The sequence below is a fragment of the Pleurodeles waltl genome, chromosome 4_2 (assembly GCF_031143425.1).
Source record: "Pleurodeles waltl isolate 20211129_DDA chromosome 4_2, aPleWal1.hap1.20221129, whole genome shotgun sequence".
NCBI classification, from domain to species: Eukaryota; Metazoa; Chordata; class Amphibia; order Caudata; family Salamandridae; genus Pleurodeles; species Pleurodeles waltl.
The window spans coordinates 1,002,996,204-1,003,020,296 of record NC_090443.1 but is presented as its reverse complement, the minus strand read 5'-3'; the positions used below and the strand labels follow the sequence as shown (position 1 = coordinate 1,003,020,296).

At 43.9% G+C, this 24,093-nt stretch overlaps 1 protein-coding gene across 2 annotated transcripts in view; it reads left to right on the top strand.

Annotated features, from left to right (window-relative positions):
* The window catches only part of GPBP1L1 (GC-rich promoter binding protein 1 like 1), a 261,647-nt gene extending 242,700 nt beyond the window's left edge, over positions 1-18,947 (top strand). For both annotated transcript variants that reach the window (XM_069232849.1, XM_069232850.1), the window contains one exon: positions 18,010-18,947. In XM_069232849.1, coding sequence (XP_069088950.1) covers positions 18,010-18,418 — 409 coding nt within the window. In that variant the 3' untranslated portion in view covers positions 18,419-18,947. The remainder of the gene's footprint in view (positions 1-18,009) is intronic.
* Positions 18,948-24,093: the final 5,146 nt, after the last annotated feature.

Genomic DNA, 24,093 nt, shown 5'->3' with positions numbered 1-24,093 from the left:
TCAATATTTTTCTTTTTCAGTTATTTTCTGTAGGAAACCCTTGTAGGATCTACACAAATTACCCCTTGCTGAATTCAATTTTTTTTCTACTTTTCAGAAATGTTGCGGTTTCTGGGATCCAGCGTTGGTTTCACGCCCATTTCTGTCACTGACTGGAGGGAGGCTGAAAGCACAAAAAATCGTAAAAATGGGGTATTTCCCAGTAAAATGCCAAGCTTGTTGAAAAATTGGGTTTTCTGATTCAAATCTGCCTGTTCCTGAAAGCTGGAAAGCTGGTGATTTTAGCACCGCAAACCCTTTGTTGATGCTCTTTTCAGGGAAAAAAACCACAAGCCTTCTTCTGCAGCCCCTTTTTCCCATTTAAAAAAAAAAAAAAAAAGATTTCACTGTATTTTGGCTAATTTCTTGGCCTCCTTCTGGGGAACCCACAAAGTCTGGGTACCTCTAGAATCCCTAGGATGTTGGAAAAAAAGGACACAAATTTGGCGTGGGTAGCTTATGTGAACAAAAAGTTATGAGGGCCTAAGCGCGAACTTCCCCAAATAGCCAAAAAAAGGCTCGGCACAGGAGGGGGAAAAGGCCTGGCAGCGAAGGGGTTAAGAAAGGAAAGTCTTCCTGTATCCCATCATGCACAGCGAAAGGCAGTTGCCTCAGTTCTTTTTCCGGCTCCTTCTGACAGGACCCTGAAGCATTGAGCTCTACCTTTACATAGCTTTTTTTGACAAAAACAACTAAAATCCTTTGGATTTCAATTTCACTCGACCTTTTTCATCTAGAGTGAACATTTTCTAGCTTTTCCTGTCAAATTCGGACAGAAATTTGAGGTTTTTCTGTCTCCAGAATGCCTTCTATTTTTGATAAGTGCCCTAGCTGTGGCAGGAAAAAGGCCAAAACAGACCCACATCAAGTCTGTATTATTTGCCTACCGTCAAGTCACAAACCTGATGCCTGTGACATTTGCAAAACTTTCTCCAGAAGAACTCTAGGTGACCGGGAGAAAATCCGCCTTCAGGCAAAAGAGGACAGGAGACGAAGAGGGCAATCTGCCACAGAGCGAGGAGAAGGTCAGTCTTCTACCAGGGCTCTCACTTTGTCCTCTGAAGCAGCTGCCAGACCTGCTCACAAGCGTCATAGGTATCCGACGACGTCGAGAGCATAGACCTCGAGAATAGGAACGGCGCCAACATGCTCTACGTCGAGGACCGGCTCACCGTCGCGGAAGAGACATCGCTTGACGTCGACAGCCGTATCGCCGTCGAGACAGCATAGACACTCGCCGTCGAAGGTCCCGGTCGACGCGACGGGGACGATCGACGTCGGTGGACAGTACTTGTCATCTGAGACGATTGCAGTCATCCCATCGACGTCGAGGGAGATCACCGTCGAAGCTCTCAACGCCGAGAGGAGTCAACGCCGAGAGGTACTCGTCGGCGTCGTACTTCGACGACGAGAAGCGTGTCGACGTTGAGAAGGCACTCAGAGACCAAGGAGGGTCTATACCACCTCAGAATCCTCGACTTCTCTTTCTTTTACCACCTTCACCTCAGCTTTCTCCTCAGCCGTTGCCTCTACCACAGACACCTCTGGCACCTACAGCTCCTCCGCCGGTACTTCCTTCAGAGTCCGCTCCAGTGACTCCTGCAGAATCCACAAGATATTCTCGACCTATTTTTAACACCGTCCACAGCTAAAACTGCTCCTTCCAGGCTTATAAAGAAATATCGTCCTCCGGAGCAGGACCCTTTGTTTCTGAGGGCGGATCCAGTGCCTGACTCAGTGGTAATCGTGGCTGCTAAAAAGTTACATTCTACGTCTCCATCTTCTTCTTCGCCACCGGACAAGGAGAGTAGAAAGATTGATGCCGCAGGCCGCAAAGTGTGCTCTACCTCAGCCATCACTATGAAAGCAGCTAGTGCTACTGCCCTGTTAGGCAGGTATGATCGTGCCCTTTGGGACTCTGTGCTGCAGTTTGCGAAACACCTCCCTAATGAGAAAAAAGAGGATTTTTTGGAGATTGTTAGTGAAGGTTCCATGGTCGCCAATCAAGTGATAAGCACCGCTGCAGACTCCTCTGTGTTATCCGCACATAATTCTGCTCATGGAGTTTCTTTGAGAAGACACGCCTGGCTACGCCTGACGTCACTTAAACCAGAGGCGCAACAGAGAATACAAAATTTGCCCTTATCAGGTTCCACTTAGTTTGGTTCTCACGCTGACGACGAAATGTTGAGAATGAAAACAGAACTGGACACTCTAAAAGCGGTGGGCATCGAGAGACCAAGGGAGCAACGGAAAACATTCGTCCCTATCACCGTAGACTCTTTACTCAAAGATATCAAACACAACAGTGGATGCCTTCAAGATCCCAGCAACAGCATCAGAACTTTTTCGACCCAACGAAAGCAAACAAGGGGTCGCTCTACGCCACAAACCCAAACAGCTTGTCAGGCACCAGCGTCTAAGCCCTGAATCCTTGCTTCCCCCTCCTCCGTTACCCACTCCAGTAGGATGAAGTATCTCAAGTCATCTGGACGAGTGGCAACGCATCACATCAGACGCCTGGGTGTTGAATATTGTGCGTAATGGCTACTGTCTCAGGTTCATCAGCCCTCTGCCGTCTATTCCACCCAAACCGGTGAGTCACCACCTTGACGCTCCCCAATTGGAAGTAACAACCCTATTACAAAAGAGAGCGATAGAACCTGTCCCTATCAACCAGCAGGGAAAGGGAATCTACTTGAGGTATTTTCTGGTACCAAAGAAAGACAAACACGAGTTTCGTCCCATTCTAGATCTAAGGGTAGCCAACAAATGGATTCGCAGAGAGAAATTCAGGATGCTATCCTTACACTAAACCTATCCCCAACTTCGTCAGGGTGACTAGCTCTGTGCAATAGATCTCCGCGACGCTTACTTTCACATTCCTGTGATCAAGAAGCATCGAAGGTTTCTGAGATTCCTTGTCGGAAAAAGTCATTACCAATTTACGGTGCTACCTTTCGGCCTCAAATCAGCACTGAGAACGTTTTCCAAATGCATGGCGGTGGTGGCAGCCCATTTAAGGAAACATCGGATATTCGTCTACCCCTATCTAGACGATTGGCTCATAAAAGCATCCACATATCTAGAGGCTCAACAGCATTTCAACTGGACTCACCAGCTCCTCCAGAGTCTGGGCCTTCAGGTCAACTTCTCCAAATCCACAGCAACACCTGTTCAGAGGTTGCATTACTTAGGCGCCATCATAGATACCACTCAAGGAAAGGTGTTTCCTTCGGAGGAACGACTGTTATCAATCCTCCAAAAGTGCCTGGGCTCGATTGCGTCTTGCATCTACCTCATTCCCAATGCTCGCCTCCATATGAGACCCTTACAGGAATGTCTGGATAATCAATGGTATCAACTAGTGGGCGATTGGGAGAACAGCATCCTTCTTTCTCCCCACGCCATACAATCTCTCAAGTGGTGGTGTTCTCCGAACAATCTTCTGAAGGGGATTCCATTCCAACAACAGCCGCCAAACCATAGTCACGGATGCATCGCTGCTTGGATGGGGAGCGCATATGGATCACCTCCGAATACAAGGCGTGTTGTCACAGAGAGAGCGACTATCACATCAATCTTTTAGAACTTCGCGCAGTCCATCTTGCACTCAAGGCCTTCCTCCCCTCACTGAAGGCGAAAACTCTGCTTCTCCAGACAAACAACATGGCCACCATGTATTATTTAAACAAACAAGGGGGTACCAGATCCAGGACTTTGTCGACAGAGGCTCAAACAATTTGGCACTGGCTTCTAGCCAGGAACCTATCGCTAGTGGCAACTCACCTTCCGGGCATACAGAATGTCCAAGCGGATGCCCTAAGCCGAGCAATGGACAAAAACTACAAATGGGTTTTGCACGCTGTAAAGAAATGACTCCCTGTTGGTTACCCCCCACTTTTTGCCTGATACTGATGCTGACTTGACTGAGAAGTGGGATGGGACCCTGCTAACCAGGCCCCAGCACCTGTGTTCTTTCACCTAAAATTTACCATTGTTTCCACAATTGGCACAACCCTGGCACCTAGGTAAGTCCCTTGTAACTGGTACCCCTGGTACCAAGGGCCCTGATGCCAGGGAAGGTCTCTAAGGGCTGCAGCATGTCTAATGCCACCCTAGGGACCCCTCACTCAGCACAGACACACTGCTTGCCAGCTTGTGTGTGCTGGTGGGGAGAAAATGACTAAGTCGACATGGCACTCCCCTCAGGGTGCCATGCCAACCTCACACTGCCTATGGCATAGGTAAGTCACCCCTCTTGCAGGCCTTACAGCCCTAAGGCAGGGTGCACTATACCACAGGTGAGGGCATAGGTGCATGAGCACTATGCCCCTACAGTGTCTAAGCAAAACCTTAGACATTGTAAGTGCAGGGTAGCCATAAGAGTATATGGTCTGGGAGTCTGTCAAAAACGAACTCCACAGCTCCATAATGGCTACACTGAATACTGGGAAGTTTAGTATCAAACTTCTCAGAATAATAAACCCACACTGATGCCAGTGTTGGATTTATTAAAAAATGCCCACAGAGGGCATCTTAGAGATGCCCCCTGTATTTTACCCAGTTGTTCAGTGCAGGACTGACTGGTCTCTGCCAGCCTGCTGCTGAGAGACGAGTTTCTGACCCCATGCGGTGAGAGCCTTTGTGCTCTCTGAGGACAGAAACAAAGCCTGCTCTGGGTGGAGGGGCTTCACACCTCCCCCCTGCAGGAACTGTAACACCTAGCAGTGAGCTTCAAAGGCTCAAGCTTCGTGTTACAATGCCCCAGGGCACTCCAGCTAGTGGAGATGCCCGCTCCCTGGACACAGCCCCCACTTTTGGCGGCAAGTCCAGGAGAGATAATGAGAAAAACAAGGAGTCGTCACTGGCTAGTCAGGACAGCCCCTAAGGTGTCCTGAGCTGAGGTGACTGACTTTTAGAAATCCTCCATCTTGTAGAAGGAGGATTCCCCCAATAGGAATAAGGATGTGCCCCCTTCCCCTCAGGAAGGAGGCACAAGGAGGGTGTAGCCACCCTCAAGGGCAGTAGCCATTGGCTACTGCCCTCCCAGACCTAAACACACCCCTAAATTCAGTATTTAGGGGCTCCCCTGAACCTAAGAATTTAGATTCCTGCAACTACAAGAAGAAGAGGACTGCTGAGCTGAAAGACCCCTGCAGAAGAAGAAAAGACACCAACTGCTTTGGCCCCAGTCCTACCGGCCTGTCTCCTGCCTTCTAAAGAACCCTGCTCCAGCGACGCTTTCCCCAGGACCAGCGACCTCTGAATCCTCAGAGGACTGCCCTGCTTCAAGAGAAACAAGAAACTCCAGAGGACAGCGGCCCTGTTCCAAAAAGACTGCAACTTTGTTTCAGAGGAGCAGATTTAAAGACCCCTGCAATCCCCGCAAGAAGCGTGAGACTTGCAACACTGCCCCAACTCGACTGGTGGAGAACTAACACCTCAGGGAGGACCCTCCGGCGACTCCGAGACTGTGAGTAACCAAAGTTGTCCCCCCTGAGCCCCCACAGCGACGCCTGCAGAGGGAATCCCCAGGCTCCCCCTGACCGCGACTGCCTGACTCTAAAATCCCGACGGCTGGAAAAGACCCTGCACCCGCAGCCCCCAGCACCTGAAGGATCGGAACTCCAGTGCAGGAGTGACCCCCAGGAGGCCCTCTCCCTTGCCTAGGTGGTGGCTACCCCGAGGAGCCCCCCCCCTTGCCTGCCTGCACCGCTGAAGAGACCCCTTGGTCTCCCATTGATTTACATTGCGAACCCGACGCTTGTTTGCACACTGCACCCGGCCGCCCCTGCGCTGCTGAGGGTGTACTTTCTGTGCTGACTTGTGTCCTTCCCCCCCCCCCCCCCCCCCCCTCCCCCCCCGAAGACGCGGGTACTTACCTGCTGGCAGACTGGAACCAGGGCACCACCTTCTCTCCATTGAAGCCTATGCGTTTTGGGCACCACTTTGAACTCTGCACCTGACCGGCCCTGAGCTGCTGGTGTGGTAACTTTGGGGTTGCTCTGAACCCCCAACGGTGGGCTACGTTGGACCCCAATCTTAACCCCGTAGGTGGTTTACTTACCTGCAAACACTAACATTACTTTACCTCCCCCAGGAACTGTGAAAATTGCACTAAGTCCACTTTTAAAACAGCTAAATGTGTTTTATGTAAAAAGTATATATGCTACTGTAATTATTCAAAGTTCCTAAAATACTTACCTGCAATACCTTTCAAATGAGATATTACATGTAGAATTTGAACCTGTGGTTCTTAAAATAAACTAAGAAAATATATTTTTCTATAACAAAAACCTATTGGCCTGGAATTGTCTCTGAGTGTGTGTTCCTCATTTATTGCCTGTGTGTATGTACAACAAATGCTTAACACTACTCCTTTGATAAGCCTACTGCTCGACCACACTACCACAAAATAGAGCATTAGTATTATCTCTTTTTGCCACTATCTTACCTCTAAGGGGAACCCTTGGACTCTGTGCATACTATTCCTTACTTTGAAATAGTGCATACAGAGCCAACTTCCTACACACACCGACGTCCGTTCCATTTTTTCCATGTGGGGTACCCCTTCTATAGACCTATTCGCAACCCCAGAAAAAAAAAAATGACAAAGCTTCGCCTCCAGATACTACCATCCAGGAACATTGGGGAATGCCCTGTGGATAAACTGGTCAGGAGCATTTCTTTACGCCTTTCCACCGCTTCCCCTGATACCGACAGTCCTCAAGCTGTCCAATTCTCACACCAAGATGATTCTCAACACCCTAGAATGGCCACACCACTGGTGGTTTCCAGACCTCCTTCACTGGTCACTCAAACCACACATCAGATTACCTTGTCGCCCAGACCTTCTCACGAAGTTTTGAGGCCAGATAACACATCCCAACCTCTCATCGTTGAATTTGGCAGCATGGCTCCTGAGTTAGTACAATATGGTCACCTGAACCTACCTCAGGACTGCATGGAGATTCTAAGGGAGGCAAAGAGCCCCTCCACAAGAACAGCTTATGCCTGCAAATGGAAAAGGTTCTGCATGTGGTGCTTGGACAACATCGATCCAATAACATGCGGAGAAGAAGCTATTCTTCCATACTTGTTGAATTTGGCGAAGTCTGGATTGCAGTTGTCATCAATAAAAGTACACCTGGCAGCTCTAACGGCATATAGAAAGAGCCCTTACCAATCCTCTTTCTTTCAGATTCCAATCATAAAAGACTTCCTCGAAGGTTTAAAAAAGGTCTTTCCTCCCGTTAGAAGGCCATCTCCTCCATGGGAGCTGAATATTGTCCTCTCGCGTCTAATGCTTCATCCTTTTGAACCAGTAACTAAAGCATCACTCCAACATCTTACGTGGAAAACTTATTTTCTGGTTGCAATCACTTCAGCGCACAGGGTCAGTGAGATTCAGGCCCTTTGCGCTCAAGAACCTTATACGGTTTTTCATTCTTCAAAAGTAGTAATGAGGACACATCCAAAATTTCTACCTAAAGTCATTTCAGACTTCCATGTGAACCAAACCATCTCATTACCGACTTTCTTCCAAAATCAGTCTACTCCTGCTGAGAGAACCCTACATTCTCTCGACGTTAAAAGGGTTTTAAAATTTTACTTCAATAGAACAAAATGCTTGCGCAAATCACAGCAGCTGTTTATTAACTATGGCCCAGTTAGAACAGGTTTAGCCACTTCCAAACAATCCTCATCAAGGTGGATTGTCTCATGTGTCGTATTCTGTTATCAGTTAGCAAATAAATCCCTCGATGGCAGGCCGAAAGCCCATTCCACTAGGGGGAAGGCAGCGACTGCTGCTTTGATGAGAAATATTCCTTTGGCAGAAATATGCAAAGCGGCTACCTGGAAATCTGTCCGTACCTTTACTAAGCATTACTGCCTTGATTCAGAACCTAGGGCAGATGCGCAGGTCGGACAGGCCTCTCTCAAGAATTTATTTGCGTAATTTATTGTTTCAGTATTGCTCTGTCTACTCCACCGCGGTTATTGGGATGAGCTTGCTAATCTATTCAGTGCTTATGACTATACATGGAAATCCCCTACGAGAGAAGGAATGGTTTCTTACCTGTAACTCCAGTTCTCTCGTAGGGGTATTTCCATGATAGTCATAAGCAACCCTCCCTCCTCCCCGGTGGAGTTGACATAAGGATATCTACAATAATAACGATGTTGTTAATTAAAAGGATGTTCAGGTTTCTTCATGTCATATTACAAGCCTACAAAAAAGAACTGAGGCAACTGCCTTTTGCTGTGCATGATGGGATACAGGAAGACTTTCCTTTCTTAAAGGCACAGTTCTATTTACATCCTGTATAATGGCAGCCTATGGGCTACACTGCCCTGCATTGTTTCATTCTCATTTGGAGGTGTAAACAAAGTTGGAGAATGGTTTTTACTACATTTCTAGAATAAATACGCTTTTAAAGGTGTATCTGTACTACAGCTTCCTTTCTTTCCAACCTCAAGAATGAACAATTTGGCCTTTGTAGCTTTTCACCTAGGCTGCACATTGTTATTCTTAAGTGACTTAACTGGCATTTTTCAAAAAAGGCTAACATCTACACTTAAGAATACACTACAGAACAGTGCTCCGGGGTCCCCGCAGGCGTGAGGAACTATTCAGTGCTTATGACTATCATGGAAATACCCCTACGAGAGAACTGGAGTTACAGGTAAGAAACAATTCCAAATTCGCCATGTGTCTCTCAAAAAAGGCAGTCCCTCAAACACAAAGGACATGATTTTCCATCAGAAAAACCTCCTTCTCCTCTGATTTCTGTCAAATTTAAGAAAGTCGTCTGCACCGCCGACCAGCACACCATCAAAGAAATTGTCTGCAGCACTGGCGGCGACTATGGAAGCGAGCACAACAACGGTGACAACATTGATTGTGATTGGATCACCAGTGAATATGACCACATCGTCAACAATAGTCTATGGCACCCATCCCGTTGACTTTCAAACTGATCTCTGCCTCATCAATGACGGTGGCAGGACCAGTGGCAGTGAAAGTGCTGTTGGCAGCCTTGATAGTATAGATGATAGAAAAATACCAGGTGAAAACAAATGAGTAAAACCATATCGCTGATGCCAGAACATACATCTCCTAGCAAGGTGTCACCCTTACGCTCCCAGTCTGCTCCTCAATAAGGATGACTCGGATGATGATGGGTCCTTTGGGTAGCTTGCAGCCCCGTTGGAGTTGCATGTGAAATATCAATAGGATTATGATGAGGAGGAAGCGTTCTGTTGCCAGGAATATTACTCTTGTCAACAACCCGGCTTACATTACCAGGAACAATTCCAGCCATGTCGGCAACAACAGTATCAGGAGGATGTGGTTTGCGTACCAAGGCCATTGGTATCAGACCTGCAAGTGATGCTGGCAAATTACCACGAATTATTTCTGCCTGCAACTACCTCGCATGAGCAGGTGACAGCTCCTCCAAATACTCCTTTACTACAGCCTTCCACTCTGCAGAACATCCCAACAGTTGCCACCACAAGGCATACTTCACTGTTCAGAACTGTTCCTGTGCATGACACCACCTCTTCATATGACTACAGGGAAATCAACACTGAGTGGAATGATTACCTAATTCCGACTCCGTCATTCCCAACACCACCACCTACAGAATCCCTTCCTGAAGACATCGGAGGTTTCTATATTCTTAGAGTGGCAAAAAGGTTTGTCCTTCTAATGACCACAAAGCAAGCTGAATGCTTCTTATGCAACTTTAAGGAACCTTTCTGCAAGAGCATCAGAGCTAACCCTATCATCAAATGCATCTGGCAGGATGGGTTAAAGTCGATAAAGAACCCAGCCATAGTGGCTGCAATCTTGCCACATCTGGATAAAAAAAATATAATGCCTAAGAAGATTCTGTAAGCTGCCTCCTCTGGCACCTAGATGCTAACTGTAGTCAACCAAGTGGCCCAGTGCCGTTCTAGAAATCAGTCGGTTACATATTTGGCCAATTTCCAGATAAGGCAGCTAGCTGCCTCAATAAAATCGGTAAGTAATTCTCCTCAATGGTGGCACTCACAGTGCGAGCAGCAAACTCTGGTAGTATTTGTAAGGTATTATCGCCAAATATGCCTGAATATCGCACCCCATCTTGACAGTCTTCCAAAGGATGCCGACGTGAAGGAGAGCATGCCTCCTCTGAAATAGACTACACCATGGACATTGCATTCGCAGGTGTTAGACAGGTGGTAGGAGCAGCAGTCCTACAAAGACAAGGGTGGCTGAAAGCCAGTTTCTTCAGACCAGAGTTTCAAAGCAAAATTCTAGGCTACCCATATGAAAGCAAAGTACTCTTTAGGAAGCACACTGGTGAGGCCCTCCAATCTATTAAGGCGGATACTGACACCACTTAATAGCTGGGTACCCTGCAGTATCGAAAATGTTTCGATGGCATGTGCAGCTGTAGATACACATGCTCTGCATAAGCTTGCCATCTAGTGTTGGGCTCGGGGTGATGCAACTTGTTTTTCTTAGAATCTTTTCGAATCACAGGATTGAGTGACTCCTCCTCTTGGTAATTGTGTGCATGGGCATCGAGTCCTTTGTTAGATTGTTTTCTCTCCGATGTTGGGTTCAGATGTGTGTTTCACTTGCTTTGAGTTCTCGGCTCGATACAGTCCTAAACCAGTGTCTTTCCTTCTCTCTTTTCAGCAACGGTGTTCTTTTCAATCGCGTTTGTTCTCATATGGTAACCTTGGTTCGATTTTCAATCTCTAAACAGACTCTCCGCCCTTCGGGGCATTTGCGCCCATCTTTGGGCGTACTTCTTACATAACACACCTTGCTATGCGTGCAGACCTGATGGAACGGACTCCGTTTAGATTTTACCCTGTCATTCAAAGTTCCCACGCACCGATCAATACCAGGTGAGTAATTGTTCTCTCTAGCCCGACCCCAGCAAGCAAACCTGTGACGCTAGTCGATCGCTTTGGTCCAAAAAGATGCTTCGAAACAGAAGAGCCTGCCAACTCGAAATGGCGCCTCGGACTCAAGGCAACACACCGGACATTTTCGGAGAGGAGCATGTACAGGAGGGAACCACAGGAAGAAGAGGCTTTTTCAATTCAAGATTCCGTGTCTGACGTTCAGTCCGACATCAAGAGCCTGGAGCTGCAGTCAGTGCAGACCGTGGGTACAAAGAATCCTGTACCCACAAAAAGACTGTAAAACTCCAAACTGAAGCAGTCACCGGTCTGCTACTTCCTTCAGGCCATGGTCGGAGCTGAGAAAGTGTTTTGGATGCCCCGCCCTTCGACTTGGCTACAAAAAAAAGCCAAAGTTAAAACTTCAGCATTGGCCTCATACTACTACTACTGCACCGACTCGACCAACTGTGCACCCAGTTTCGGTACCGACCACTTCGGTGACAGCAAAAAAAAAACTGCCGTCCACTGCTTCGGTGCTGACAGCTCCACACCTACCAATAACTTTGGGTCCATAAAAATAGACTGTCTCCACTCCAGCAGATTCCGGACAGTTTTCTACCAGCCCTTCACCAATGGAGCCAATTTTGGAAGTCATGCACATTCATCAATGCCTACTTCATATTCAAGAGGGAACAGGTTGCATTCTTGCATCACCCCCTGTCCCCATAAAGACTTTCCAGGAGGCACTTGATACCTCTCCGCCTTCGCTTCCAAAAAAGGCTACCAAACAAGATACCATCTTTACTTCAACCTTCTCCATCGTCTCCAACTCCTTCTCTAGCCCTGCCACCAAACATAGGGTTTACACCGTCAAGTTCACCCCCACATGGGACAGGATTTAGGAGATACTCTAGGTGACCCAGATCCATGGGATACATATGATCCGGATACTATTATACCCAACGATCCACATCTCTTCCCAGCTAGACCATCACCACCTGAGGATTTCACCTCATATCAACAAGTCATAGATAGGACAGCTACATTTTATAATGTGACAATGCACACAGATCCTATTATGTAAGATGTTTTTAATTGACACCCTGGCCGCAACAAGTAAAGTCAATTCTTGCCAATGGTCCCTGGCATGCTTTGGCATGCTGATGAGATCAAGGAGTCAGTTTGAGCAAGTATCATCACTCCCTGACTTTAAAAAAATATAAGGCTGCACTCACAGATCCTCTGTTTATAAAGGCACACATTTCACCAGATTCTATTGTCAAATCCACACCACGCAAGAGAGACATTCCACATGAGACACTACCCCTCCTGATACAAAAAGTAAAAAATGAGATGCAGCTGGTAAAAGGGTGGCAGCTCAAGCAGCCAACCATTGGAGCATTGTGAACACACGGGAATAAACAATCTAATAAAGGACTCGATGCCCATGCGCACTATTACTGAGGAGTAGCTCAATTCCGTAATTTGAAAATATTCTTCTAAGAAAAACAAGTTGTACCTTTCCGAGCCCAACACTACGTGGTGAGCTTATGCAGAGCATGTGAATGCTACAGCACTATATGCCATGAACAGATTCCTACTGGTAAGGAACATTTTCCTTTCGTGGTGCCTGAGGTAGAGAGCAATTTACCTACAGACCAAGCTATCTGCAATACAGGTTCTCATCATACCAATCTGGAGCACAAGAGTTTCTCCCACAATATCAGCAGTGACTGTCCCCTCAGGTGGCTTACCCAAGAGGGACCCAAAGAGGAATACTGAGTCAACAGGGCAAGGACACAGGACATAGATAGTAGCGAATTGCAGGCAGTGGCTACACCTCCATTTCCTCTGGCTTGTCTGGGAGGCCACATTTCCAGCCATCTTCCGAACAAAAGAAAATAACGGACCAATGGGTATGGGATTTGATTATATTCGGTCAGACCCTTGAATTCATTCAAAAACTACCTCCAGCTACACTCCAGGAGTCCACACCAAAGCGTCTGTATCTCCACAGGATAGAAGTCCAGACCATGCTCAACAAAGCCATAGAACGAGTCCCTGGACACCAGAAAGGACAAGGTTTCTATTCCCATTTCTACTTAGTCTGTAAGAAGTCAAAGGAATGGAGACCCATTTTGGATCTAAGAAAACTGAACAAATATCTCAGAAAACAGACATTTCACATGGCCACACACCAATATATCGTCCAGCTTCTAAGCCAGGTAGGTTATATGACAATATTGTTTCTTCAAGATGCATATTTTTATGACCTGATACACCTATGCCCTTGAATATTTTTAAGATTCACAGTAGCCAAAAGCTATTCAAAGTCCTCACAATTGGCCTGAAATCTGCCCCTCGCATCTTCAAAAAGTGCCTAGCTCCAATACAAATACAAAAGCCTGTAGTGCTCATCGGCACAGACAACAATGCGACCATGCACTAAAGCGACACGCAGGGGGCACAAGATCCCAATCGCTCCCCAAGAGGCGCAACAGATTTGGGAGTAGTCTATCAGTCATCTGATAGATCTGAAGGCAGAATGTGTGCCGGAGAAGCAAAATGTCATTGCAGATATTCTAAGCTGATGAGCAGTCCTGCCACAAATGGGATATCTACCAGGGTGTCCTGGAGAAAATGATCCACAAATGTTGGCAGGTGGAATCTGGACCGGTTCTCAACCTCCCAGAACCAGAAATGTTGATAATATGCAAGCTGTCATCCAGAACCAGGGTTGTGGGGGGAATGTGTTTTCAATTGTATGGTCTGGAATCTAGGCATATGCTTTTCCTCTTACTCCTTTTGTCGCAAGGATTTGCATGAAGATAAAGGCGGAGCATGCAGGAGCATTCTGATAGTTCCGAGATCCAAGGCAACATTGGTTCACATTTACTTAGCCTTCCAGTGACTGCATCCACTTCTATCTCTACTGACAACGAGCCAAGACCAAGTACTTCATCCGAATCCTTACACTTGTTAGCTTGGCTCCTGAATTCAATGAGTTTGCACATCTGAATATCCCAGGCACAATGCCTATAGTCACTCTGTAGGGAGAATCAAAGGTGCCGTTAGTCCAATACCTTCTTCATAAAGTACCACAATAATGCTCATGGACAATTAATGTTCCCAAAAGAGTAGCGACCTCCTGCCAGGGACTTCCTCCCAGACTTACTTCGTCAAGGTTGTCCATCTGTTTTCTCACATAATGCGGGCCTACAAGTGATCCGAATCTTGCTCTGGGCCCAGCCCGGGCCGAATAAGTATAGCTATCGGCGTCCTGTTTTCCATATGCTTACACGTCTGCCTACGTAAAGCCATCAAAGCAGCTTATCTGATTGGACCAGTAAGGCATGGCTCCAAAAGGTGCCCCCCCCCCCCCCAACCGAAATTTCTTTTAGCCCGTCACTGTCCCTGAATCCAACCCAGGAGTATTACTAGGAGCCTGTCTTGGTTAGAAAGGACCTATGCTTGTTTTGTAAAAACAAAAATCTGTACATAATCATCGAAGATAACCCCATGTGATTAATCATATATATTATTACCGACTATGGTGGGACTAAATGTGCTACAAAGGGAACTGAAACAATTTCCTGATCTGCATCGTGTACAACTAGCATGCGATTCCTGGAGCTTCATCTTGTATAGTTGTGTAGTGTTCATAATATTCTTGGGGGCACTGAAAAACCAAACAAGGTGCCCTTTATATTATTGTTGCTCTACATAGCAATTGTTTATTCCAGGCCTGGTATGCAGTCAAAGTATAATAAACAGTAGCCTTGGAAGATTTGGAGAGTTCGACCCCATAGCAACTACACAATAAAGTATGTGGATACTAGTAACTGAACATTAGTTGGTAGAGACAATAGTAACTGGACACTATGTATAGTCAACAGCATACCAATTCATGTGTCCTATTTTTTTATGTTAATTCATATATCTAGTGTTTATTCTAGACTGTGTGAAGGATCAGTACCAGAGTGTAGCTGATAAAGGCTCTGGAGGGAGAGTGTCTAACCCACAGTGGCGGCATGACATGTCATTCGTTGTCTATTTAGGGTCTGCTGGCCAGTGAGACATTTTTTCCCCCACTGTCAGCTAAATACTGTTCTTTCTTAACTAATAAAGCCCATAAAGCAAACATGAAGTTTTTCTTGGAAAGTGTCTCTTCTGCTGACAGCAACATCGGCAAGACGGGTAGGTGAAATTTAGTCTTTAACCATTCAAAACCCTTTCTTCAATTCAGATATGATAGTGATTCCTTGAACAAATCTAAAACTAATTCCGAATTCATTCCAATTGTTGCATCAGACTCCGATTTAAATGAACAGATAATTCTAAAGACATTTTTTTGAAGATCCCAAGAATGTAGCAGAAAGGACATTACATTCCTTGAATGTCAATAGATGTCATAGGTTTTACCTTGACAAAACATTTTCGCAAATCCAATCTTATTGGTGGCATACAGTGTTCAGAGGAACAGCTATCCATTCTCTAAACTGAGCATAGAGGTGGATAACTAATGCCATACAATTGTCATCAACAAGCAGGTTCCCGTTAGACTAAGTTGTGAGCTTATTCTACCAGAAGTATATCGACTTCAACAGCATTGTTTGTTGATGTCTATCCAAGGTATATGTAGAGCAGCAACCTAGAAGAATAGACGCACCTTTACGCAGCACTACTGCTTGAAGTCCACAGTGATGCAGCAGTGGGTCAGGCGGTGTTACAGCATCTTTTTCAGTAAAGGTGAACCATCATAGTATGTGAAACCCCGCCGTCCACAAATGTATTGTGCACATTTCACATTGTTTACATATGCATATGTATATAGATATATGTACATGTTTATTCTAATGTTTATATATAATGTGTTCTTTATCTACTATTTAATCTGATTCAAGCATGTGACTATGAAAGATCAATAGTGGAGAAAATAATACGTTACTTAACTGTAGTTCTCCAGTATTGGTGTCTTTTATATATTCACATGCGACCCACCATCCATCCCTGAGAAGCTCACCTTCTCTTTGGTACAATACATATTCACGCTTGTCCTCTAAAAATCTGAGACAGAAGTCTCTGAGGGGAGTATTCTAGAGGATGTACACACCTGATTGGTTTAGTCTCTTGTAAATGATAAGAAATGTTACTAAAGTGAAGGCTGTATGTCCTTCCCATGCTATGTTTCACTTTACACTGCTTTCTAATGGTACCACGGGACTCCCACTTTGACAGTGGGAGACAATTCATACATGTGAATCTGTGAAAAATGGCAATACTGGAGAACTGCAGTCACAGGTATTTAACTTATTTTCTTAGTTAACATTAGAAGCTGAATTTTGCATCAAGAGCACACTTATTGGCCCTCATAGCATATGAAAATTGTGTACAGCAAACATATTCACAGTGCTAGTCATTAAACTATTCCTTTAAGAGGCTAAAAAAATGTGTTCCATTCCACCACCTTCTTGGGGTTTAAACCTCGTCTTAGCAGACTCAATGAAAGTACCCTTAGAACCATTGCATTGAAATGTTTCAAAATCTTACATTAAACAGTTTTTATATTGGTGATTTTTCTTTAAAACGAGTTGATGAATTCCAAGCACTAAGAGGAGAAACCATACCTAGTTAACAAAGGAGTAGTGATGAGAGCAAAACCTACTTTTAATTCCAGGTGTATCAATTAGTTTCTTCTTTGTCATGTTTCTGACAACTTCTCTGGAGCTATTTTTTCGCACCTCCATACCCAACAGCAGGAAAAAAATAATCATAAATGGAACTCACACAATATGGGGCATTGCTGGCTTAAGGCTGATGTCACAGCATCCAACCATTAGATGAAGGAATAATGTACAGTGTGTGAATCTAGAAGAGATGCTGCAAAACTGTTATTACAGGCGACTGAGTTTGTAACCTTCATTCTTTCAAAATCCAGCTGACGCAGCACGTATGAGGGTAGTCCATTTATGTATTACATGAAACAGATTAATTCTATTAGAAAACAGCAGCGTCTCCCCCACAATGGCAGAGGAGCGTCACCCCACTGCCGAAGAGCCTAGCAGCTGAAAAATAAAAAGATATTTTATTGTTTTATTTTTCAGCTGCTGGCTGAGCTAGTGTGTGCAGGGAGGGGCGGACCAGGCCATGGAATGGGGTAGGGGAAGTGGAGTGCACTTAGAAGTGTGCATGTCAGTTTGGTTGGCCAAACTGACATGCACACTTAGGTTTCTCCAACCAAGCTGTGGTGCACCATCAGGAGCCAGAGAGAAGATGAGCGAGACGGCCGGCAGCATGACAGATATTTTTTTTTTTTGTATTATCTGCCCCCCCCCCCCCCCCCCCCCGCACACACCCCTTTTCAAATTTGTGGCAGCCACCACGGTTAAAAAAATGTGTGGCACTTGCTGCCCAAGTGTTGTGGACTGCAGTAACCAAGGTCACCATAGCAAAGTGGATTGTACAGTACTACCAGTCTGCAAACATAATAGTTGGACATGAACTCGCAGGCACGTGCTTTAGCGAAGTAATTTGCAAGCAATATGCAAATATAATTTAATGGTCTTTAAAACATTTCTGCCGAACACTACTGCGTAGATTTCTAAGCTTGACAGTACGCTATAGTACATTTTAAAATGCTTATTTGGGAGTTACTCCCCTCTTCAACCCCTCCTTCACAAGGTTAATATCGCCTCATCTGTGAAAGCATGAGAATCTGGAAAAGAAACTTCGGCAAAACTTCCCAACCTCTAGATGGCAGAATACCACACAGCAAGCACATCTAATGGAGATGAAATCTACGAAGTCATCTTTACAGGAAAGTAAAGTGTCCTAAAATGCCTCATTGACCCACATAGCGTTTTATTTCTTATTTTAAGAATGGTGGAGCTGATGTAACAAAGGTTTTTTTAGCATCTCTTTATGGGAAAATCCATAATGACATATTGGATGGCGTTCTTACCATAGGTATAACTTGGTGGTACGGAGATTTCTCAGTATTTAGATGAAATGTTCTTGTAGATGGGTTTGTGGAAGTAATTGCTCTTTCACCTGTTACAGTTACGAAGCAACACTCTTCGGAAGAACGGATTTGTCAAGCAATGCAACTCCCACCTCTTCTCCTTGTGGAGAAGCACTTTCACATCCCAGCTCAGCGAGGACTCTCAAACTGACCCCAGTAGCAGTGACACTTCAGATGACGATGTCTAGCGGAAAGGACCTCTTCCTCCCCTCGCCCTCACTATCCACAGAGGCAACCAACACAGTTTGTATAACGAATATGCGTCTCCAGGACTATTCAGAGAAAGCCACCCACACCTTTATTCCTCCGTCTACACTTTTATTTTGTTTTTCATGTTCATTATTTCATGCACAAGGGAAAAGAAAATCCAAAGAGGAGGAAAATGGGCTTGTTGTAGCTATTTTTTTATTTTATTTTTTATTCTTTTGGTCTTCATGTGCTTCGTAGAAATATGTTGGACATTAAAACGAGAAGCTGGCCTTGAAGGACTGGGATGTGCGTTGGACAGTTTTAATCGAAAAGCCAGCTTCTACTGAACAGCATCTGCCTATGGAGTAGGGGCTCATAATGTGCTAAAGCAATCATTGTCAGTGACAAAGTGACTTGAAGTTATAATTGTGTTAAATTAATGCTAATAACTGTTTGTTTCATTTGTTTTTTCCGCTGGGGGAGCTTCGTCACTTACAGGTGTTTCAGTTACTTTTTTTTTTTTTTTTTGTTGAAGGGCGGGAGGAGTATAGTTGTAAAATATTCAATTATAGGATTTTGTTTTTGCGTCGTTCTTTCAGCCTTGATATTCAGGGTGGATTGTAAAATATGAAAACAAAAAATTTTTTGTGAAGATTTCAAAAAAGATTAAGATTATTTTGATAACATTATTTACAGATTTGAAAAGTGGTTATCACGCGAGTCTGTATGACGGAGAAAACTACTGCATCAAAAATAACTTGGAATAAATATTTTTTTTGCATCAGTGGAGCAACGGTCTGTGAACTTTATCTGAGTGAATTGCATGTACGGCGTTGGGCAGATCATGAGGTTATTCTCTATTTTCGTATTTGTTTTGATACTTATAAACCGTGGATTAACTCCACTTGTGAGGAATACCATGATGCTTAAGTATGTACTTTCTCGAAATGAAAATAGCTCAGAATGAAGAACCTGCAGGAGAAATGTTTTGTTTTTAAGTACCTGTGTAAATATTTTTCCATTTAGAAACTGAACCCATCACATTGAATTCAGTAGCTGAAAAAAATAAATGACATGGTCCTTGTGTTTCTTGTAATTAGGACAAAACTTGACTCCGCAGCTCTAAAAATATTGTAGGCTTAACTTACTACCAGTCTTTTTTGACTTATGTTTTTACTTGGGTTTTTGTTCTCATTTGAGATCTTCTTTTGAGACGTTTTTTTGCTTTTTCAAAAAAAAATCTGAGATTTTTACAAATTGTTTTGTTGGAGTTATCTTCCCTGTGTCATCAGCATGCTTGCTCCTTTCAGCATATGGTCATTCTATTGGGGTGGGGGGAGAATCTCCAAGAAGGATGACCACAACATGCACATGGTCTGCCTTTTGGATTCACATACCATTAAGGGGTTTGAAATGTACCAAAATGTTATACTTAGTGGTCGGACAGTTAGGGTGTTACACTGAGCTTTGTGATGAGATGGGAAAAGATAGATCTGCTGCTTCTACAGGGTCAATTTTTTTCAGAAAGGTCCACATTTGTTTCCTTTTTCACCACCCCTTAAAAGGACTAGATGCCACTGTCCGCACTGTGGGATGTATCTGTACCTCTGCTTGGCATTGGTATGAAGACACAACTTTCTTTCAATCTAGACTCAGTTACCAGCTTCTTAGCATTCTGTTTCCAAGTTTATATCGTTTGAAATGGAGGAACTCTATCAGAGTTCGTAGCTTCAAGGCTGAGACTGCATTCCAGGATGTTAAACTACTATATCCTCCAGAGGGATGACCCAAATGAGGATCCATCCGACAACCTCAAAGGTAAAGAAGCTAGAGTGGTATCATGGCAAGCATACCTGACAGATGTCTCCTTTTGACCCATAAGACACCACATTGACCCTGTTTCAGAATGCATCCAGGATCTCTTTTAAATGTTAACTAGAGCAGCAGTGAGGAAACTGTTTCACAGGTCGTTCAGACCTCTTATTTTTGAGACTCAAGTGAAGGGAACTCCTTGCTTCAGGTGCCTTTAGTTCTGGTGATCTGGAAATATTCATGGATACTTTATACTCCCTCCAGGTTTGATATGTAAGGTGAAAAGACTGGAGCATGCATTTTTTGTTCATTGGATCAGAACTTTCACAGATATAAAGTCCAGCGCACTTTTCTAGCAGTGTCCAAATTCAGTGCACAGGCATCAATTTATTTGGAGTCGATGGGGGTAGGGGGAAAATGACAGATAAATTGATTCCTTTACAAAGAAGGTGTGCCAGACCACTTCTGTCGTCATTAAACAATTACAAGGATGTCCTGCCACCGATCATGCAGCATCCTTGGTGACCGGAGCATCACCACTCATCAGGATTACAAAGCACAGAAAAGTAGTAGAAAGTATACAAAATCAAAGTCCTCCCCGCCCCCCACCCCCTCCATATTGTATTGAACATGTCAACCTTTACTCCCATAGCAGCTGACATTGAAAATGTACTGGATGCTAAACAGCAGTGGTCAACCCCATTCAGAAATATGAAGAAACAAGGCAGTAAGCAACTCATGGCATCGCCTGGTCAGAAAAGGACACTCGTGAAAACTGGGAGGAAAACTTAAAATAAAGCAATGTAGCATGCCTGTGTAAAAGCAAACGTTTAACAATTGCACACCACCGCGATCTAAGCATGCAGCATATTGACAATCTTTCGGTTAGTTTTCTTGGCCATTTGAGAAGGATCCTAGAAGACTGGTGTAGTAACTCACACTGGCAAGTGAGTTCAATCTTATTTATTAAGTTTAACAACTGCAACCTCCAGCTACCTGACAGCAGAACTGCCAACCTCTGGAACTTTTATTCCCCTCCATTTGCTATTGCATCATAACATTACTCTATGGATAGAACGTTCCTACATATCTTCTCCCCACAAAACAAATGTAACATTTACATTTTTTCAAATTTTTCTCAAATATTTATACATTACATTTATACATTACACTTATCATAAAGCACAATAGAATTTCTCCTTTTCTTATTCATTAGACCTAAGTACTTCACTCAAATACCCGACACTCCATTCCTTTCCGTCTTCCAACACAACCACATTTTTCTTTATTTTTACTGTTCGACGCGATTGACAGTATTTACTCTCCCCCTTCCTCAGAACACCAAACTTCTTTGTTGCCACTGAATCTCCACATCGCCAATGTACAACCTTCACCCTCTTCCTTTTATCGTATTCCTGTTTGTTTCTCCCCTGTCTCTCTTCCACCTTTCCATGGCTTTTATATCAATCCACACCTGTTTCTTGTCCTGTAACCACATCGGAGACTCTCAGGTAGCAGGTCTCTCCCTTTTGAGACCAATAAATGGCGACAACGCAGTAGTGGAACGCAGAGTATTCTTATGAGCCCAAATAATTTTATCTAAGTCATTCTTCCATGACTAACCATTAGCCATTGACAGTTGAATGTTTTCCATTATAATATGGTTCACTCTATCCACTAAACCATAAGCCTGAGATCTAAACAATACCACCCTCTCCTGTCTATTAACCATTTGTCTTAAATGTTCCACCATTTTTGTATTGCCTTCCTCCATGAACACCTTGCCAAGAAACTTTGCCACACTTTTTGTATTGACATGTTTCATGCGTTTCACAACAAACCACTTACTATAGTAATCAACAACAACTGACCAAAAACTGATTCCACCTTCCCAGTTTCTGCACCAGGCCAATAAAATCCATTGCTAAATGCTCCCAAGGTTTTTTTGGAAACTTTCTGCAACATAATGGCGGTTCTGTCCTCAGTTTACTCTTGTCACTATTGCTACACGCTATGCAATCTTTAACTTTCTCTTCCACTTCCTTATCCATTCCAGGCCACCAAAATAATTGCCGTAATCTACTTTTGTTCTTGCTTCTACCTAGATGTCCTTCGTGACTGATCTCAATCAATCTAGTTCTCAATTTACGTGGTGGAACAATACGATTAAGTCTTAATACCTTGGAACCACAAATACTTAATTCATCCTTGACTACACTATATGATTGCATTTCTTCCCTCCGTTCAGCTAGATTCCACCCTCCATTTATAAGACACTTTTATTTACCATACATATCATCTTCTGTTAAAGCATGTTTCCAATCATCTTCTGTTAAGGAAAATTCTCCTACATCACACTCACTGTTCCACTCAATTCTTCTTCTTTTTCAATATACATGCTCTCATTCACTGGCATCCGTGATAAACAATCCGCTACAACATGTTTCTTTCCCTTAACATAATACACAACAATGTTAAAATCCATCACAGATAATAAATAACCATCTAGTAATTCTTTGTGTCGCACCATCTTCCAATACCTTTCTGCATTTAAATATGTGAATAAGTGGCTTCTGGTCGGTACAAATGATAAAAGGTAAACCCCACAAGTAGTATTTGAAATGGTTCACCGCCCAACAACAGGCTAGCGGTTCTTTTTGGATGGTGGAATAGAATTGTTCTGCACCTTTCAATCTGGACGCAAATCCAATGATTCTCTCCTGTCCATCTATCCTCTGAAAGTACGGCTCCTAAAAGAACATAACTAGCATCAGTAGTGACTGTAGTTTTGTTTACATTAAAATGATACAGTGAAAGTGACTCAATGATAGATTGTTTGATCTCTTCAAATGCCTTCACACACGCATCCCCACCCCACCCCCCATTCAAATACACTTTTATTCTTCAATAATAACCGTATAGGTTCCACCTTCTCCGCAAAATTGCATATAAATTCAGAGCAATACTCGGCAAGTCCTAAAAAAGATTAACTGTTCCTTACTCTCTAGCCTAGGAACTTCGGATATGGCTTTAATAATACTTTTCTTCAGTTTGATTCCCTCTTCTGGAATTTCATGACCTAAATAATTAACTTTTCTCTTTTTCAACTGGCATTTTTCCCTTTTTTATGGTAAGACCATCTCTCTCAATCCTCGATAAAACCTCTTTCAGCACATCATAATGTTCACTCTCTGAATTTCCAGTTACCAAAATGTCACCCTGGAACATAAAACTGTTTTCATACCCTGAACAATACTTTGCATCATTCTTGTCAATACAGCTGAAGCAGAGGCAAGACCGAAAGGCACCCTTCGATATATCTTAATGCACCCAAAGTTGTAACAAATTATGTCAATGGTCTTGATTCCTTATGTAGATTTTCTTGGTGGTATGCAGAGGACACTGAACCACTTTCCTCCTCATCATACTCAACGTTTCCGATATATTGTGTAGTAACTGCCAATGTTCCCTTTAAGGTGTGCACAATGTCTTGTCCCACCGCGCACACATGTTTACAAAGCACGCAGGTCACGGAGTTTAATTAGTTTTGTCTGGCTTGAGGGCACCAGGGCTGCATTCAGGGCAAAAAAATCATGCTGATCAGCGGGCTGGCTGGCTCGGGTGATCGATTGCTTGATAAAATGTCTTTATTTTCTCACTGAGGGCATTGTGTTCTCTCCAGTGCATAATTTGTAAATACAAAAAAACTTCCAGTGCCTAAATCTCTTAAACGCACGGCTGCTGCAATTAAAAGTGCAAACACAGAATACTAAGGCAGTGTAATACTGAAGCCATCTCTGGCCTCTTCAATCCATTTCAAGCCAGTCCCTGGCCCTTCAGCTCACTCTTCCACCTTTCTGTTTTCTCCAATTGTGACTTATTTTATTTGTTTGTTTTTTCTTTTCCTCCGTCTTTCCTATATGTGTCTTTTACTCGTGGTAAATGCTTGAGTAAGAATAATAAGCATTGGCCCTCAAAAATAGGAAACAAGTAAAACGTTTATCTTAAATAAAAAAGGTGCCGGTAACCAAAGAGCTGCTGCAATTAAGTGCTGCTTATAGGTACATTTCACCGACTTTATAACTGGAATTTCGTTTTTCCGTCACGTTTTAAACGTTTTA